General features: G+C 43.7%; 1 protein-coding gene across 2 annotated transcripts in view; it reads left to right on the plus strand.

Annotated features, from left to right (window-relative positions):
- Window positions 1-1237: 1237 nt before the first annotated feature.
- The window catches only part of ETS1 (ETS proto-oncogene 1, transcription factor), a 97874-nt gene continuing 79128 nt past the window's right edge, over window positions 1238-19983 (plus strand). For both annotated transcript variants that reach the window (XM_066607254.1, XM_066607255.1), the window contains exons 1-2: window positions 1238-1281; window positions 1407-1489. In XM_066607254.1, coding sequence (XP_066463351.1) covers window positions 1418-1489 — 72 coding nt within the window. In that variant the 5' untranslated portion in view covers window positions 1238-1281; window positions 1407-1417. The remainder of the gene's footprint in view (window positions 1282-1406; window positions 1490-19983) is intronic.

Consider the following 19983-nt stretch of genomic DNA (forward strand, 5'->3'; position numbering starts at 1 on the left):
CACTATGGACACATTCTCCTTGCATGTTGAGATTTCATGAGACCTAACTAAATCCTGCAACCTGCGTCACAAAACCGGAGAAGACAACAAATGTTATTTACTATATTATTGTTTGTTTATTTATTATTACTGTTATTTGTGCCATCATGTGTATATGTGTTCCTTTTCTTTGTTCTTAAGGCATCGTTCACACGCGTGATTTTTTTGCAATGCGACAATGCTACAAATCGCATGTATGTGAAGCCCACGCTTTCCTATGGGTTCCTTCACACATGTGATGTTTTGTAACATGCTACATTGCGAGTCAAAATCCTCACAGATTTCGCGATATGCATGCGTGCGGTGTGATGTAACTTTGACAGTAGGAAGTCCTACTGTCAAAGCCTTAAACTAAGCCCTACCTGCAGGATAAAAAAAACCCCACATACATCACCTAAGAAGCACTGTCCAGCTCCGGCCCGTTCTCTCCCTGGTCCCTGGCAATTGTTTTCAGCATCTCTTCTGTCCGGGGATTAGAAAATTCCTGCCTCCAGGAAGCGCTGCCTCTGATTGGTTGAGGGCTGCGACAGAATGAATGGCTGTGATTGGTTCATCGAGCGCTAGCTCTGATTGGCTGAGCATCACAGCACTCAGCCAATCAGATGCACATTTCCTGGAGGCAAGAATTTTCCAATTCCGGGCCAGAAGAGATGCTGAAGACCAGTGCTGGGGATTGGGGAGAAGATGCAGTGGAGCTGGACAGCGCTTCTAGGTGATGTATTCTATTTTTTTAATGTTTTTCTGTGACTAGGGCTTATTTTTGGGGTGGGGCCAATATTTCAAGCCTCACACATAGTGCCACAAAATAGCGGTATTGCCGTGAGAAAATGCAGCGATATAATGCACGGACCACTGATGCGATATCGCTGCCATTTTCTGGCGGTCATATCCTATTGCCTGTGTGAATCCACAGGTTTATAAATGTCATTGGTTCTTTGGTGTAATAAAGTGTTTATTACCCTTTAACTGTCCCTTGAATTCCCATAAATTGGCCTGGTGAACTACTGCCCCAATCACATTGGTCGTTCCTTAGCTAAGCAAGTCCTCCCTGTGCCTTTTCTCCTCTGAATTTTAGGAGAAGGAAGGCGAGTCAGACACTGAGGAAGGAAGGAAACCTCTTCAGGTTTAGCATTTCCTCTATGCTGCTGAGTCTGATGTGGATTCGATCTCCGGCATAAGTATCACTGTCTCCCTGACTGCTCAGTGAGGTATATTCCATAGTTGGCTCCATTCGAGGACAGTGTAAGTCAGTGAATGTATGGGCCACATTGTTTATGGCTGATGAACGCTCTCTGTGTTCTTTCTGGATTGTGTGTCTGGTTTTCTGTACATCTGTGACTGGTTCTCATGGGTTTGTTTGACTTCAGGTGATCCAGCCATGACTTATTACTTCAGCTCCTTGGCCACTGATGGCTCCGTCATGTTCCCGCTCCCGCCTCCCGCAGTCGTGGTAAGTGCAAAACTGTGTAAAACTATTAGATTCCCATAACAAAGTCTTACACCAGTCATAATATGTTCGGGGGAGATTCAATTATCCTGTTATTACTGTGCTAAGTAGATTCATCTGTTGTGTTGTAGTCCCATTAGAGGTGTCTGTCCACCATTGTGTGGTATTTAATACTTTATGTACATTAATCTGTTGTCTCTCATTACTGATAGTCTACTGATCCCGGGTTACAGCCTGTATTAAAATCCAATTCTGTAGGTCTCACAGCTGAAATCTCCCAGGATTCCTTGCTTGTTCAGTTTCTGCACAGGGTTTGCTTCAGGGCTCACTCACACAGGAGTATGGGGGATTTGTATTACGCGCATAATATATTGTCCTAAAAGCCCATTGATTTACATTAGGCCATTCAGACATGTTTCTTTCACATGTGTACGTAAAAAAATGCAGCATGTCCTATTTTAATGCATACTACACCCATTATAGGCTATGGGCATTAAAAATGCACAGAAAATATGCATATTTAACTATGTACTGTATATTACGTGCATGAAAAATATGTGTGCTAAGCCAGAATAAATGCAGTCCTAAACTCTCGCTCACGACCTGAAGGTTGCAGGTTCAATCTCCCCATGGTTCAGGTAGCTGGCTCAAGGTTGACTCAGCCTTCCATCCTTCCGAGGTCAGTAAAATGAATACCCAACTTGGTGGGGGGTAATAAATAAATTACCTGAATAAGTTGGCTCTATACAAATAACAAGATTTATTATTTTTAATATGCAGCCCCCATACGCCTGTGTGAATGAGCAAATTTTACTGATTTGCATTCTGGAAAAGCCCTGTACATTATTTTCATGAAGGAGAACACTAAATGCTTCCCTACAGCTGTTAGAACTAGGTGTGTCTGTCAACAAGCTTCCTATTTCCAATCACAACCAGCAGAACAGTGAGTGCAGCTCTGGAGTATTATACAAGATGTGATTCCGAATCAGTACAGGAAACGTAATATAATGTATGTACACAGTGACTTGACTAATACAATAGTCAGTGCAGCTCTGAAGTACAATGCCGGACATAACGCAAGATCAGTAGAGGATAAATAATGTAATTTATGTATCAAGTGATGCAACCAGCAAAATAGCGATTGCAGCTCTGTAATATAATACAGGATGAAACACAGGATTAATACAGGAATAAATGGCCACTGCAGGTAAACTTTTTATTGGTTCCCCGGAGTACAATTGACACAAAGTGCCTACTAGGACACCTAATATATTTACCGATCACTTTATTGATGAAATATCTGCTCCAGTCCCCTGTTGTTCCAGTTGACCCAGCCACATCCTTCAGGGTTTGCTGTGTAGACCGGAAGTCCTTTTTTTTATTCATTCCAATGAGAAAGAATATATGACTTTCATAGGAATGAATACAGAAAGTAACTTCTGGCCTCCTGTAGGATGCAGCTCAGCACAGGTCACGTGAGACGTCAGACGGTTGGAGGGGATATCTCATCAATAAAGCAATCTGGAAGTATATTAACTGTACTTGTCACTTTTCTTTTGGTAATTGCAACCCAGGGAACTGGTAAAAAGTTTCCCCAAAGTGGCCCTTTTATGTGTATGCACATAGTGACTCCACAGTTTATGGAGATTAATTGTGTTTATAAACTATAAAGCTGAAGATACACTGTAAATAGAATGTTGCCGGTCGTTGGGAATAACAATCTTGTTTGTCGCTGCCTCTCGATATTAAAGGGGTTGTCCCGAGGCAGCAAGTGGGTCTATACACTTCTGCATGGCCATAATAATGCACTTTGTAATGTACATTGTGCATTAACCCCTTAACGACCAATGACGTACCTGGTACGTCATGGAGCGTCGGGGTATGTATGAAGAGAGGTTGCGTGGCAACCTCTCTTCATACAGTGCGGGCATCAGCTGTTTATAACAGCTGACACCCGCGGGCAATAGCCGCGAGCGGCCGCGCGGCCGATCGCGGCTATTAACCATTTAAACGCCGCTGTCAGTTCTGACAGCGGCATTTAAATCCCCCGAACGATGTTCGGGGGTCCCGCGCGGCTCCCCCGCGGTGAGATCGGGGGAGCCTTGCACGTATCATGGCAGCTGGGGGCCTAATGAAAGGCCCCAGGGCTGCCTTAGCAGACTGCCTATCAAGCCGTCCCCGTGGGGTGGCTTCATAGGCTGCCTGTCAAAAAGCAGTATGACGTAATGCTATAGCATTACATCATACTGCAGGAGCGATCAAAGCATCGCATCTTAAAGTCCCCCAGGGGGACTTCAAAGTAAAGTAAAAAAAAGAATCAATAAAGTTTTTTTTTAATTGAAAAAAAAAAAAAGTTGTAAAAGTTTAAATCACCCCCCTTTTGCCATATCTATTATTAAAAAATCTAAATAATAAATTAAAAATATGTATTTGATATCGCCGCGTCCGTAAAAGTCCGATCTATCAAAGTAGCACATAATTTTTCCCGCACGGTGAACGTCGTCCGAAACAAAAAATGAAGAACGCCAGAAATGCACTTTTTTAGTTACCCTGTCTCCAAGAAAAAACGCAATAAAAAGCGATCAAAAAGTCATATGTATTCCAAAATGGTACTATCAGAAACTACAGGACATCCCGCAAAAAATGAGACCTTGCTCAACTACGTCGACGTAAAAATAAAAAAGTTATCGCGCGCACAAAATGACGACAGAAAATAATTGAAAAAAATTTTATGTCTTTAAAAAAAAAAAAAGAGGAGTATAGTAAAAAAAAACCTAAACAAGTTTGGCATCGTAGTAATCGTACCGACCCATAGAATAAAGTTATCATGTCGTTTTTGTTGCCATTTGTGCGCCGTAGAAGCAAGACGTACTAAAAGATGGCAAAATGTCGTTTTTTTTCCATTTTACTCCACTTAGAATTTTTTAAAAGTTTTTCAGTACATTATATGGTACTTTAAATAGCACCATTGAAAAATACAACTCATCCCGCAAAAAACAAGCCCTCATACAGTGACGTGGATGGATAAATAAAGGAGTTATGATTTTTTTAAAGGGGGGAGGAAAAAACGAAAATGGAAAACGAAAAATGGCCGCATCATTAAGGGGTTAATTATGAGCCATACAGAAGTTATAAAAAGTTTTATACTTACCTGCTCCGTTGCTGGCGTCCTCGTCTCCATGGTGCCGACTAATTTTCGCCCTCCGATGGCCAAATTAGCCGCGCTTGCGCAGTCCGGGTCTTCTCCTCTTCTCTATGGGGCTCCGTGTAGCTCCGTGTAGCTCCGCCCCGTCACGTGCCGATTCCAGCCAATCAGGAGGCTGGAATCGGCAATGGACCGCACAGAAGCCCTGCGGTCCATGAAGACAGAGGATCCCGGCGGCCATCTTCAGCAGGTGAGTATGAAGACGCCGGACCGCCGGGATTCAGGTAAGCGCTGTGCGGGTGGGTTTTTTAACCCCTGCATCGGGGTTGTCTCGCGCCGAACGGGGGGGGGGGTTTAAAAAAAAAAAAACCCGTTTCGGCGCGGGACATCTCCTTTAAAGGACTTGTCTGATTTATGAAAAAAATTAACTGCATGGAACCTTCTAAAATAGCAAAAGATGTTATACTCAACCCTTCCACCTCCCGCTGGTGCCACCACTCCGGTCCTCTCTTCAGGCTTTGTTTACACGGCTGTGGTGAGAGCTGTAGACCTCAGTGGCCTACGGCTCAAGATCACTGAGGCTGCAGCAGTCATATGTTTATATACATCACCTCTACAGCCTTGTATACAAAGCCCAATGAGGAGAACCAGAAGGGCAGTGCTGGATTGGCGAGGGATGAAACAGGTGAGTATAGAATCTTTTTCTTTTATTTCTGAACATTTTATGCAATTAAGAAACATTTTCAGATTTTGGACAACCCCTTTAAGAAAGGATCACATTTTATTACCTGCTACTCTAATACAGCTGGATGTCATTACAAATCCCCAACATTTCAGATGGTGACCTAGCGACACTGGGACCAGTTCACACGCAGCGGTCGGATTGTGCAGTTAGAGCAGATCCTGAAGGGATGATGAATTTCTCTTCTCTTTGTGGTTTCCATTTGTGCTTAACTGTCATGCTGCCGTTATGTGTGATCCAACTCATAAAGGTCTACTTTTCAATCTATATTCTTCTAGCTTCCCATTTCATACATAAATTAGGTGAATACTGAAGGGGTCTATGAAGAGAATCACAATAATTAAACCATGTACAGTGTTAATGTTAATATACAGTTAGGACTCAGACTGATACTTCATGGAACAAAATCCAAAATGTAATAATCCAGATCAAAAGTAGAAACTGTCTGTCCAAAGGAGGAACAATGTGTGTCTCAGTAGGTTATGTGGTACCCCAAACCTTCAAGCTGTTCTTCTGGTTACATCTTCCTATAAACTGTATATTATATATTTGCATGATCTAGAGGCTCAGTTACAGTAAGGCTGGGTTCACACAGGGCAGATTTGCCGTGGCTTGGCCGCGGCAAATCCGCCCGTGGCCGCTAATTTCGGGATTAGCCAGCCATGTGGATGAGATTTCACAGAAATCTCGTTCACACGGGACGGCCAATCCGCTGCGGTAAGTCCGGCTGAAACCGCGGCTGCGGCCGCTGCAGCCACAGTTTCAGAGGATGCAGCATGTCTATTTACTTTTTTTTTTGTTTATTTTCGCCGCGGCCACGCTCTCCTCTATGGAGCGCCGGCTGCAACGGAAAAGCGAGCGTCCGGCCCGCTTCTGCCGGTTCTCCCGGCAGAAATCTCGCGGTTTTTGCTGCGTCCAACCTGCGAGATTTCCGACGGGAATACGCCCCGTGTGAACCCAGCCTAATTGTGGAGCCATATGCCAAGGGATATCATATTCAACCTTTAGGCTGGGTTCACACGGGGCGTATTCCCGTCGGAAATCTCGTGGTTTGTCCGCAGCAAAAAACGCGAGATTTCTGCCGGGAGAACCGCCGCGGTTTCAGCCGGACTTACCGCAGCGGATTGGCCGACCCGTGTGGAAGAGATTTCTGTGAAATCTCGTCCACATGGCTGGCTAATCCCGAGATTAGCGGCCGCGGGCGGATTTCCGCGGCTTTGCCACGGAAAATCCACCCTGTGTGAACCCAGCCTTATGCCTCCATGCCCCCTGTGTCACATCTTGTATTGAAACTAGAGGCGATACAACAGGGTACTAGAGCCTCCATGCCCACCTGTATCACATCTTGTATCCAAGCTAGAGGAGGTACAACAGGGTACTAGAGCCTCCTTGCGCACCTGTATCCCATATTGTATCCAAGATAGAGGCCGTACAACAGGGTACTAGAGCCTCAATGCCCGCTTATATCACATCTTGTATCCAAGCTAGAGACGGTACAACAGGGTACTAGAGCCTCCATGACCGCCTGTATTCCATCTTGTATCCAAGCTAGACGCGGTACAACAGGGTACTAGAGCCTCCATGCCCACCTGTATCACATCTTGTATCCAAGCTATAGGCCGTACAACAGAGTACTAGAGCCTTCATGCCCGCTTATATCACATCTTGTATCCAAGCTAGAGACGGTACAACAGGGTACTAGAGCCTCCATGCCCGCCTGTATCGCATCTTGTATCCAAGCTAGACGCGGTACAACAGGGTACTAGAGCCTCCATGCCGCCTGTATCACATCTTGTATCCAAGCTAGAGGCCGATACAGCAGGGTACTAGAACCTCCATGCCCTCTATATCACATCTTGTATCCAAGCTAGAGGCGGTACAACAGGGTACTAGAGCCTCCATGCCCGCCTGTATCACATCTTCTATCCAAGCTAGAGGCAGTACAACAGGGTACTAGAGCCTCCCTTCAAGTGTTCAGTTTTCTGCAATAAATCCTCCATTTGCTCTGTTATTGTAATCACATATCAACATTACAATCACATATATAAAGTTACATTCAATTCCAACAACTACTTCTAGGGTATGGATTTTCTTTTTGACAATGAGTGTACAATAAACGAGAACTTTTAAAACTAAAGGGATACACTATAAAGTTAAATGAGCCACTGTTATTTAAGTTTACACTTCCGTATTCTATCAGAACAATGGTAAAGTATGATAGGAGTTGTCAGTTCACAAACAAGCATGCTACTACGCATTATCACTCTACGGCCCATACAGTGACTACAGGACTGATCAGAGGCAGGCAGAATAAACAATGGCCTTTTAAGTCTCCTCACTCACTGCTCTCCCTAAGGAGAAAAAATAGCCTTTATGACCCAGAATAAATAATGACATTGTCTTGTCCATCCAGTCCAGACCGACCAGACAGCTTCTTTTGGACACAGCACTAGAGATGAGCGAGCGTACTCGGAAAAGCACTACTCGCTCGAGTAATGTGCTTTATCCAAGTATCGCTGTACTCGGGGCTAAAGATTCGGGTGCCGGCACGGAGCGGGGAGCTGCAGGGGAGAGCGGGGAGGAACGGAGGTAAGATCTTTCTCTCCCTCTCTCCCGCCCGCTCTCCCCTGCTCCCCGCTGCGACTCACCTGTCAGCCGCAGCGGCACCCGAATCTTTAGCCCCGAGTACAGCGATACTCGGATAAAGCACATTACTCGAGCGAGTAGTGCTTATCCGAGTACGCTCGCTCATCTCTACACAGCACGTCTCTTCAGAGGATGCCACACAGATGTCTTTGGCGCTTTACTTTTTCATATCCGTAATCCCTATATTAAGAAAAACTTTTAATAGTTTCACAGTTGGTTTCTCTTGAGGCTGAGTACTGAATTTGCCTCATAGATGGGGCGCCCCTGTGCATAGGTTGTAAGGTAGGGGGTTATGCTATGAAGTAGGCTCCATGCCTCGTGGGTACCGGCTATGTCTAAACAGCTGACACAGCTGCCTGCAACAGCAGTGATTGGACATAACTCACCTGCTGCAGATAATGTGACTTTAGCATTGAAACTGTTATACAGTAGAGTGGATTCGCCACCCCTTCCTTCTCATGACACGTCAACAAAACCTATAAATATTAAGCAAATTCTTGCATAAGTATGGCAGTGTATTATACAAGAACATACAATGAAGGTTAACAAAATTTTAGTATAAAATTAATATATTAAAGGGGTTGTCACACAAAAAATATTGTTTCCAGTTAAATCCACCTCATAGTTAGAAAAAAAATTTCTATTTACACTGATTAAAAAAATATTATCCCCAGTATTAAAATAGCACCACTTCCTAATATCAGAATAGCGCCACCTGCTGTTTCTATTGAAGAGCCTTTCTGTGTCCGGTCCACCTCAGTAATATTCCAAGGTGGTCACACCTACTCAGTCTTGCTTCCCTGCAGCAACGCTGCCTCCTCTCATCACTTGCTCAGCATCTCTTCTGATATCAGAGAAGATGCTGCAACTTCAGAAGCAGCCGCTCACCACACCAGGGATCCCTCCACATACCCAGTGGAGCAGAGAGGGAAGCAAAACTGAGCATGTGTGACCATACTGGAACAAATAATGAGGTGGACACAGAATAGAGACAGCAGGTGGCGCTATTCTAACATTAGTGCTGGAACATCTGAGGTTAGAAATATTTTTTAATAAGTGTAAATACAAAAACTGTGTATAATCATGGATTGGATTTAACTATAATTAGTATTTTTTGTGGGTCAACCTGTTTAAAGGGTAAATATAATTCCCAATTTTCACATAAAAATGAAAACAACGAAAAAATAAACATAAGAAGTAGTACTGAATGGATAATCCGCACCACATCCTTAAAATGATTTAAAATTATTATAAAAAATATTATTATAAAACTATTAAAATATCACATTATTTATCCCACGTGGTGAATACTGTAAAAAAAGCAAAGATAATGCCAGATTTGCTGTTTTTTTGGTCACTCCATCAGCCAAAAAAATTAATAAAAAATTATTAAAGAATTATATGTACTGTAAAAGCCAGAATTAGAGAAACCTCTTATTTTATGGGATTAACTCCTTAAATGCCATGATCAATGGGAGGGGGGCCATGGAATGAAATTCCATACAGGGTACTTTCTATCCTGAGGCTGGCCATGCCTTCATGCCTGCTTTGGTACAGCAGAGGAGCCTTGCAAGTGATGTTTTCATTAGTGTATAACCCTCTGCTCCAAGTCTGAACTCAAAGCTTTCTTTGACAAGGTATATTTGTATAAGCTATTAAAGTTTGTAGCAGTGTAAAAATAGACCACAGACTGCCACATATTGATTTTGTTGTATCTGTCTGCAAGTCCCCGAGTCGTGTGCAAGACCAGTCAAATTCCAAACACCAAATGGAAGTGCAAATACTTACAACAGTTTAACACTGAGTAATCTGGGCACTCCATTTTAGCATCTGAGACGGAGACCTTTTGGTGACGACCTGACTGTAAAAGAAGTATAAAACACTGCAATTCACAGATCCGATGTCATGAGGTGATAGAGGAAAGTGAAAAGAAGTGGACATCAGAGGCGGCTGGACAATGTAGATTTCATTTTGGATTACTAAAAAAGAAAATTGGCACATGGGTACTTTATTGCAGTGATGGCGAACCTTTTATAGACCGAGTGCCCAAACTGCAACCCAAAACCCACTTATTTATCGCAAAGTGCCAACTTCAGGGGGCGGGGCTTATCACGACGTATGATTTTACCCCCATCGTTCTAAAAAGGACAGGGCTGCTTAAAAATAGACCGGGTGCAGATTTTGACTGCTTTTTGGATGCGGAAATACTGTGGAATGTCCTCAGCGGAAATTTTTTGTGGAAAATTCTGCAGCATTTCTGCATCCAAAAAGCAGTCTATTTTGAAAAAGCCCTGCCCATTTCCGCCACATGTAAACATACCCCAGCGGTAATAGTGACCCCCCCACTAACCCTAGCGTTAATAGTGACCCCTACCCTAGCGTTAATAGTGACCCCTACCCTAGCGATAATAGTGACATCCCCCGAGCGATAATAGTGACCCCCCACCCCAGCACTAATAGTGACCCCCCCAGCGATAATAGTGACCCCCACCCCAGCACTAATAGTGACCCCTGCCCCAAGCGATAATAGTGACCCCCCAGCAATAATAGTGACATCCCACAGCGGCCCCCAGTATAATAGTGACCCCCCGGCGGCCCCCCAGCAGTAATATTAGTGACACCCCCCCAGCGGCCCCTCAGCAGTAATAATCATGACAGCCCCCAGCAGTAATAATAGTGACAGCCCCCCAGCAGCCACCCAGCAGTAATAATAGTGATACACCCTAGTGGCCCCTCAGCAGTAATAATGCCCCCCAGTTGTCCCCCATCAGTAATAATGCCCCCAGTGGTCTCCCAGCAGTAATAATCCCCCCCCCAGCGGTCCCCCAGCAGTAATAATGCCCCCACCTCAGCAGTCCCCCAGCACTAATAATGCCCCTCCCCAGTGCCCCCCCCAGGAGTAATAATGCCCCCCCCAGCGGCCCCTTAGCAGTAATAATGCCCCCCAGCAGTAATAATGCACCCCCAGCAGTAATAATGCCCCCGGTCCCACCCCCCTCAGCGGTTCCCTCCCCCCCTCAGCGGTCCCCCAGCAGTCATAATGCCCCCCCCCCCCCCCCGAGATCCACATACTTACCCCTCCTCCTCGTGGAAGTGCCACTCCTCTTCTGCCTGATCACTGGTGCACACTGACGTCACAATGTGCTGCCGGATGCCTCCTCCCCCTGCTCTCGCGGAACCAAGTAGGAGACGTCGGGGGATGAGGGAGGAGGATGCCGGCTGCACACTAACGTCACAGTGTGCGCCGGGATCAGCGCAGATAGCAGCGCTGATGAGTGAATGCCTGCAGGGGAGCCGTGGCCCCTGCAGGCATTCACTAGTGGTGAGCGGCCGATGGTGACGCGTGCCAGCAGGGAGGGCTCTGCATGCCGCCTCTGGCACATATGCCATAGGTTCGCCACCACTGCTTTAGAGGATGCAGTTTCATGAACATGTGAACCTCCTTTATGGTTGCTCCAGATACATTTCATCCTAAAAATGCACAGCTTCTATATGCACATAGAATAGCTTATGATCAACGTAGAGTATCTCTAAAAACTTGCACCTTATCCAGAATGTTGCAAACAGGGGCGTAACTATAGTGGATGCAGGGGATGTGGTTGCACCCGGGCCCAGGAGCATTAGGGGGCCCATAAGGCCTCTCTTCTCCATATAGAGAGCCCAGTACTATGAATAAAGCATTATAGTTGGGGGCCCTGTTACAGGTTTTGCATTGGGGCCAGAAGCTTTAACCCTTTCCATTCCAATTTGTATCCTGGTTTTCCTAGGGGGCTTACTCTTTTTCTGTCGTTATACAATGGCGCTATATGCTGGCTAAAGCCAGTACTGCATGAGGTGACACGTTAGATAGGCTCCGACAGCAGAGAGGCTGGCAATATACAGTAAGAGTACCCCGACAGATGTCTTCCAACATCGGAGCTGTACAGTCTTAAATCATAATGTCTTCAAAGGTCAGACAGTGGATTGGAAAGGGTTAAGTTACGCCTCTGGACTCAGGGGTCGTTTTTTTTACAGTGTTTAACCGCCTTAAGCAACTTTGACTCTCTATTTTTTTTTACTAACGTCTGAATTCTTTCTAAGGTTGTATTCACATTGGGGTAGATTTATCAAAAAACTGTTTACGAGTATTGGTAAAAAAGTAGAGAGGCTGATCATAACCAGTCTATACTATTCATCGCAAATATGAAAGCCTTGTTCAGTGTGAGCAGAGCCATCCATGCAGTCATTAGTCACTAAGATATTAAGAACTCGTGCAATACTTCAAAAGAAAACAACTTGAAAAGTTATACTGAGCCTCACACAAGTGGAAATATCACAGAAAGAATCATAGTACGGTAGAGTTGGAAGGGACCTCCAGGGTTATCGGGTCCAACCCCCTGCTCAGTGCAGGATTCACTAAATCATCCCAGACAGATGTCTGTCCAGCCTTTGTTTGAACACTTCCATTGAAGGAGAACTCACCACCTCCCGTGGTAACCTGTTCCACTCATTCATCACCCTTACTGTCTTATATCTAATCTGTGTCTCCTCCCTTTCAGTTTTATTCCATTGCTTCTAGTCTTTCCTTGGGCAAATGAGAATAGGGCTGATCCCTCTGCACTGTGACAGCCCTTCAGATATTTGTAGACAGCTATTAAGTCTCCTCTCAGCCTTCTTTTTTGCAAGCTAAACATTCCCAGATCCTTTAACTGTTTCTCATAGGACATGATTTGCAGACCGCTCACCGTCTTGGTAACTCTTTTCTGAACTTGCTTCTGTTTGTCTATGTCTTCGGGGTGCCCTGAATTGGACACTGTATTCCAGATGAGATCTGACAAGGAAGAATTGAGGGGAATTGATAATATCTCACGTGATCTAGACTCTATTCTTCTCTTAATACATCCCAGAATTGTGCTTGCCTTTTTTGCTACGGCATCACTCTGTTGACTCATGTTCAGTCTGTGATCAATTCGTATACCCAAGTCTTTTTCACATGTGCTGCTGCTTGGCTTAATTCCTCCTATTATATATGTGCTGGTTTAAATTTTTCTTGCCCAGATGTAGGACTTTACATTTTTCCTTGTTAAATACCATTTTGTTAGTCACCGCCCACTGTTCGAGCTTGTTGAGATCTTTTTGAATTCTATCTCTCTCTTCTCCAGTGTTAGCTATCCATCCTAGTTTTGTGTCATTAGCTAACTTAATCAGTTTCCCCTCAATTCCCTCCTCCTTATAAAAATGCTGAAGAGTAATGGATTTCACTATAAATTATCACTTTTTCAGTTGAAACCACAGTCAGTGAGTGTGACAGATAGCGCTGTTCCCAGCATTGCTCCTGTAGTAGTGTCTGCGCTAGAAAGTCATAATATAATAAGAGCTGGCTTTTTATTTAAACCTATTGAACCTTATTAAAAAAAAACATAAGTAATAATATTCATTATGTTGCAGTGATACAGGGAGATATTAATCAGTGCACAACATTACAAACGCTGAACTGAGGCCAATAGCTAACATGAAGTTATAAAGGATGGAAATGTTGTCCGCTAATCACAACATACCAAGACCTCCTGAGCCAAAAATAATAAGGAAAAAAAAACTTTATACTGGAAACATTGCTTTTAGCATCATTACTGCTATGCAGTGCATTATATTTAAAACCCATGTCCTCCAATGAACACTTTACAGGTTATATGTCAAATCCACATACATATAGATTTTCCTGGTGGAGTCACTGTGTACATATCAATAGGTGGCACTGCAGTGGTATTGTTCCATCTCCCTTATTTGCATATTACCCAGAGGAGCATGAATGGCTTTATAAGTCTCCTCACTCACCTTCTAGGTGCTCTCTCTAAGGACAAAATATTGCGTTCCTGACCCACATCACAGGCCTCTCGCTAGCCAAGCCAGAAACTTACTGCACAATGATGAGGGGCAAACATCCCGAAACAGCTGTCTGTGTATAGATTCTGGCTTGGCTTTCAATTTCCAGTCATTGTTACAAGGCTAATATGAAGGGTCAGATATCGACCTGCAGGAATGCTGCCTTCCAATAGGTAGCGCTGCAGAGGTATTGTTCCATCTCTCTTATTTGCATATCATTACTGATTCTGTGTTACATCTCCTATTTTACTGTACTGCACTCACTATTTTGCTCGCTGTGTATGTACTTACCTAACATTACTTATCTTGTACTAATCCTAAATTACAGTTTGCTATACTCCAGAGCTGTACTCACTATTCTGCTGGTGAAGTCACTGTGTACATAGTTGTGTCCAAACGTATTTTGAGAGTGGCACAATTTTTAGAATTTCACTTCTGTACAGCACCACCATGGATTTGAAACAAAGTCATCAATATGTGATAGAAAGCTCATCTTCTGTCAGCTGTTAGTTTGCAAAAAAGGTTGGTGCAACCTACAAATGTGTAATGTTCAGTAATGTGTGATTGTTCTCAGTGAGAGAAACCAAGTAATCTTGTAGATATGATACCTTTTAATGGCTAACAAAAATACATAATGTTACAGCGAGCTTTCGGATTCTTCTTATCAACCCTTCATCAGGCTAACATGAAACTGGTTTGGATGGGACATAATTATAACATACAAATGCAGAGGGGAGGGGGGGACTAAATAAATGTTTACACAGAAATTTGAGACTTCAAATAACACCAATCTGAGCAAAGAGATAGATGCTTAATCAGTCCACTGAGCTGAGGAATGTGACAGGTATTATATCTACAAGATTACTTGGTTTCTCTTGCTGGGAACAATTACACTTTACTCTACTGGCTAACACATTACCAAACCTTTTTTTTCATATCACCTAATGTAAAGTAGTGATGGACACCTTCATCTAGCAGCCAACGTGCCCACTACACTACTTGTGGCCCTTTTACACGGGACAATTATCGTCCAGAACTGTTCAGACTACCATACACCTGCGGGAATTTGTATGATATTCTTCCCATGTAAATGCAAGCAGTGATTGAACAAACATTGTGAGCGATGCCAGGCATAGTCGCTCCTGTGTTAACAGCACAAAATCAGAGGTGAGAGAAAAATATACAAAGACATAACTCACAGAAAAGAAAGCCAAATATGCATCCCCCGATACATTGCTGGATAGGCTCCATCACTATGTTCCTTGATAGAGTGCCAGATTGCAATAAGAGCAGGGGTGTAACTATAGGGGATGCAGTTGCACCCAGGCCCAGGAGCCTTAGGGGGCCCATAAGGCCACTTTTCTCCAGATAGGGAGCCCAGTACTATGAATAAAGCATTATAGTTGGGGTCCCCATTACAGATTTTGCATGGGGGCCCAGAAGCTCCAAGTTACACCTCTAAATAAGAGGCAGCAAATTGTTCAGAGCAGACTAAATTGCAGCCACACGCCTCAAACCAAATTGGGGGAGGGGTGACTGCAGACAAAATAGTCTACACATGTGAACCAATACCAAAGATGTCAGCCATAGATAAGTGCGCCACACTTTACAGGATTACAACCCATACTTGTGCCATCTAAAAGGACCATTAGACTAAAAGGTCATTTCCAAGGGGGCCCAGAGATTTCGACTGCCTAGGGGTCTCCACAGGGTTTAATCTGGTGCTCTCCATACTGTTCTCTTCCCATTATTCATTGTGTTTTCGTCTGTCTATGAAATCCAATTCCACAACTAGGTGGCCATTGTAGATGATTTCTAGCAGAGGTTTATCCGGCCTCTCTGTTCTTGAGTGCTACCAGTGGTTTGCATCTTCAGACAAACCCTCTGTATCTACATTCATTGCAGTTTCTTGATTGTAGTCTTTGACAATGATATGTCTACCTTTTTGAGAGTGTGTTTGAGTTGGCTAGATGTGAAAGTTTTTACCTTTACTAAGGAATGGATTCTGCGAACATCCACTTAAGTTGTTTCCCGTGCTCCTGCAGGCCTTCTGGTGTTGCTGAGCTCACCGACACTTTCCTTCTTTTAAGAATGTATTAAATTGTTGAGTTTGCAGCTCCTAAAATTTCTGCTATCTCTCTGATAGAGTTCTTTTGTTTTCTGCCTAATGATGGCGTTCTTCACCTGCATTGCCACATCTCAGAATCACATATTGAGAGTTCCCATGAGCGGCTACCAAACACAAATTCAACACTTGTAATCTGCTCCAAACCAATTATCTCTCTAAATTTGCCAGGAATTAATGAGTTAACAGGTCACACAGGACCATGAAACTGCTAATCAATTAATTGTCCAATTGCTTTCGAGCCTGTAAAAATGAAGGGACGATGTACAAAATAGCTGTAATTCCTAAATGGTTAATGCTAAATTTTTCCTAAAACCTTTGAGTTACATCTTCAACTCCACACTTCAATCATATATTGATGCTTTGTTGCAAAGTCATTGTGGTGATGTACTGAGGAGAGATTATGAAAATGACATCACTGCCCAAACACTCCCAGACCCAACTGTACATGACATTACTTATCCTGCACTGATCTTGAATCCCATTCTGTATTATACTCCAGAGACGTACTCTGTTTCACAAGCTTCAGAGCTGAAATCCCACAGCTTTCCTGCTTATTCCGTGTCTGCACAAAGTTTCCTCTCGTCATACTCAGAACAGCTCTGGTGAAGAATAATTCCCAGTAACAAACTTAAGGTCAAGCCCTCGAACCGGCACATAGTGATGCTGTTTTCCGTAAATATATTTTTGAAAACAATGTAAAATGTACAACGATGGAAAGTGTGAAGGGACTTTTAGATCATTCAACATTCCCTGAACTGACACCAGGACTGACTGACAGAGTGGCAGCCACCTCACGGACTGAGCAATACATACATAACCCACTTCAGTCTCAGCGGAGAGAATGTTAAAAAGATTCCGAGTAGCACTTTCCTGGAAACCTTCTTAATGCCAGGAGAAATTCCATGAAGTGTGTTTGGGAATAAGATTGTTAAATATAGCACGGCGTAAACGCATGAGAGTTGGAAGGACTTCTTGTGATCTGTTCCCGAAAGTCTTTGTAGAATTTTACATTGCTTCCGTGAAAGCAAAATAAAAAATAATGCAAATAATAATGATAATTGATATCCCCTGCACCGCTGCTACAAAAAGGAACATAACAGGCTCTTCTTGAGGTTTCTGTTGCCTTTTCGCGCGTCATGCTGTTCTATCCAGTTAATTGAAAAAAAACAAACAAACAACAAATCCAATAGACCCATTATAGGTCAATGGGGCAGAATATGCAAAATGAACAACATCATGGTAATAATGCTATCCCGGGATTCCTCCCAACTATCCTGAGAAAATATTTCACCCATCTGTAATGGCCTTCACACTGAATTAGGGTGCACCGCTGTGTACAATTACTTCTTATGAAAAAAGAAGACAAAAAAATGGCAAAATTGTTTCTGTTACTGTCAGTAGTATAAGCACAGACTCTTGATTGCAAATTTTTAATTAATCCTGCATAATAAGACATCTTTAATTTTCCCTTACCTGGCCATCGGGCAAGGGTGGTGTCACATCTGCACTGGGATTCCATTTTCCTGCTCCTTTCGGAAAGAGGGACCCCCCTGGTTGAACATCTCTGACTCAAAACAGAACTGAACAACGGTGGACAGACCCCACTGACTATAATGAGGTCCCCCCACTTTCCGCCCTGCTGCCCAGCTTTTGGACTGGAGAAAAAGATCTGCGCCTGAGGGTCCGACACACAGGTGAAACTGGCCTGATTTGGTTAAGCCTGGTTTAGGCACAACGATTATCGCTCACTTGTCTTCTGCATCCAGCTGTTTCCCGCTTGGAGCACCCGGCTGTTATACAGCTGAGCACTCCAAATGGGGGATAAAGAACACAGCTGGACAGCTGTGTTCTTCAGACCCTGGCTGTCTTCAGGGAGCAAGATACAGCTGAAACAATTGTATCAATACTAAACAATAGTAATTCCTGATTACTGATCGCTGATCTTTCAGCATGCTTAAAGATCAGCGACGGCTTAACAAAAACTGCACAATGTCAGTGCAGTTAGACACAACGATTATCGCTCAGTAGACGGCTTTGATTTATTTTTGCGCGAAAATCGTTGCGTCTATAAGGGCCTTTAGTTTTCAGCGCTTAAGACTGGCATAACTTCACAGTCAAATTGGCTCTTGTCTGGCCAAACCTAATGAAAAAAATTTCCAGAATACTCCCAGAGAAGCCCATCTTCCCCATCCTCTCCTGGCTTACAGCATTGGTAATAGAGGTGGGGGAGGCTAGGCTCCATAGTCATGTTGGAATCTGAGCATGTTCTAATCAGTATTATCCTCCTCTGCACCGGGATATGTCATCGGAAGTTTTATGTTTTTACATTCAGGAAATCACCATAGCACTTATCATAATAATGAAGTCATCGAATTTATTACACTTTGGCTGTGAATATTGTAACTAAGGTATTTGTCACATTTTCCCCCTCAAGCTAGAATGGGGAGACAGAGGTCTGCTTGGGTGGCACATCTGATCCGAGACTAATGGGAAGAATGTGTAGTGTAGATACTTTAAAAGAGACAACCATGGCTGTAGGAACGTGTGGTCTATATGGAGTAGATACAAGACATTAGGGAATATATAGGTTCATTTTCCAGGTGGTAGTGGGGCAGACGTTCAGAGGAGCATCAGGTTATAAGCTTGCCATAAAGAGTTCAGTTTGTAGGTTGAGTTTAAGGAAAATAAGAGGGGTGAACAGGCAAAAGGAGTCATGATCCCAAATTTGTGGACCATGAAATCATTATTTAGGGTATTTGTTTGTCTGTCTGCAGTGTCTTCAGTCTGGTAATTGGGTTGATTTTAAGTCATTTTACTCAGATGCTGTAATAAAATGATTCAGCAAGTGCGCACTCATGTAGAAAACAAGTGTTTTAGGGCTCACTCACACGTGTGTATGTCATCCGCGTATTACACACATGTAATACACGGTGCTCAAGGCCCATTTATTTATGTTGGGCCACTCACACCTACGTCTCTTGTTACACGCATGAAAAAAAATTGCAGCATGTCCTATTTTGGTCTGTAATACACAGCGATATAGGCTATGGGGATTTAGCATATGCAGCAAATATACATGTGAAAAAAACAAACCGCCTCGCATCACTTCGGGAAAGAAACAATCCTCTGCCGTGACTCAGGCTCTGCGATGCTGCCGCCGGCCCTATTGATAACAATGGGCGCTCTGATGCGAGAGCCCGCAGGAACATAGAACGTGCTGCAATTTGTTTCCTGCATCGCGATGCCATGAAGGAAAACATCGCTCATGTGTATGACTCCACTCAAAAGAATGGGGCTCATATTTGTGTGAGAGTTGTGCATCTCGCAATGCACAAATCTTGTGCGATTTTCTCGTCAGTGTGAAGCTGGTCTCACCCTAACTTTCTTACATGTCGTTAGTACAATGTGCGAGAAAGATAGGACAGGACTTATCTTCTTGCTTTTTTTTCCAACTTGCATGTACTAACGTAGAGTTTGAATAGTCAAATAAAAAAAGTTTAAAAAACATGATTCATGCGCTGATACTCTCCATAGCAGCAAGCGTATTAGCGCATTCGCCCATGTGTTTTGCCTCTAAATGCGTATCTGCTGTTTACTGCGTATTTTACACATGTGAAAAATATGAACGTGATATGCGGGACACGTACACTCGTGTGAGTAAGTCTTTAGTGTATCCTAGTGTCAAGCGAGATGACACTAGGGTCAGCAGAGAGCACAAGGGCCCAGCTTACTACTATAATGGATGCATGTCCACTTATAGAGGCACTGTGGTTCTCATTGCTCATGGAGGTCTGGTCAACTGCTCTAAATTTATTTGTGCATTAACCCAAAAAGGTTCCTGATTAGAGATGAACGAGTATACTCGCTAAAGGCAATTGTTCGAGCGAGCATTGCCTTTAGCGAGTACCTGCCCGCTCGAGACTGAAGGTTCGGGTGCCGGCGGCGGGCAGGGAGCTGCGGGGGAGAGCAAGGAG

The sequence above is a fragment of the Eleutherodactylus coqui genome, chromosome 6 (assembly GCF_035609145.1).
Source record: "Eleutherodactylus coqui strain aEleCoq1 chromosome 6, aEleCoq1.hap1, whole genome shotgun sequence".
In the NCBI taxonomy this organism is placed as follows: Eukaryota; Metazoa; Chordata; class Amphibia; order Anura; family Eleutherodactylidae; genus Eleutherodactylus; species Eleutherodactylus coqui.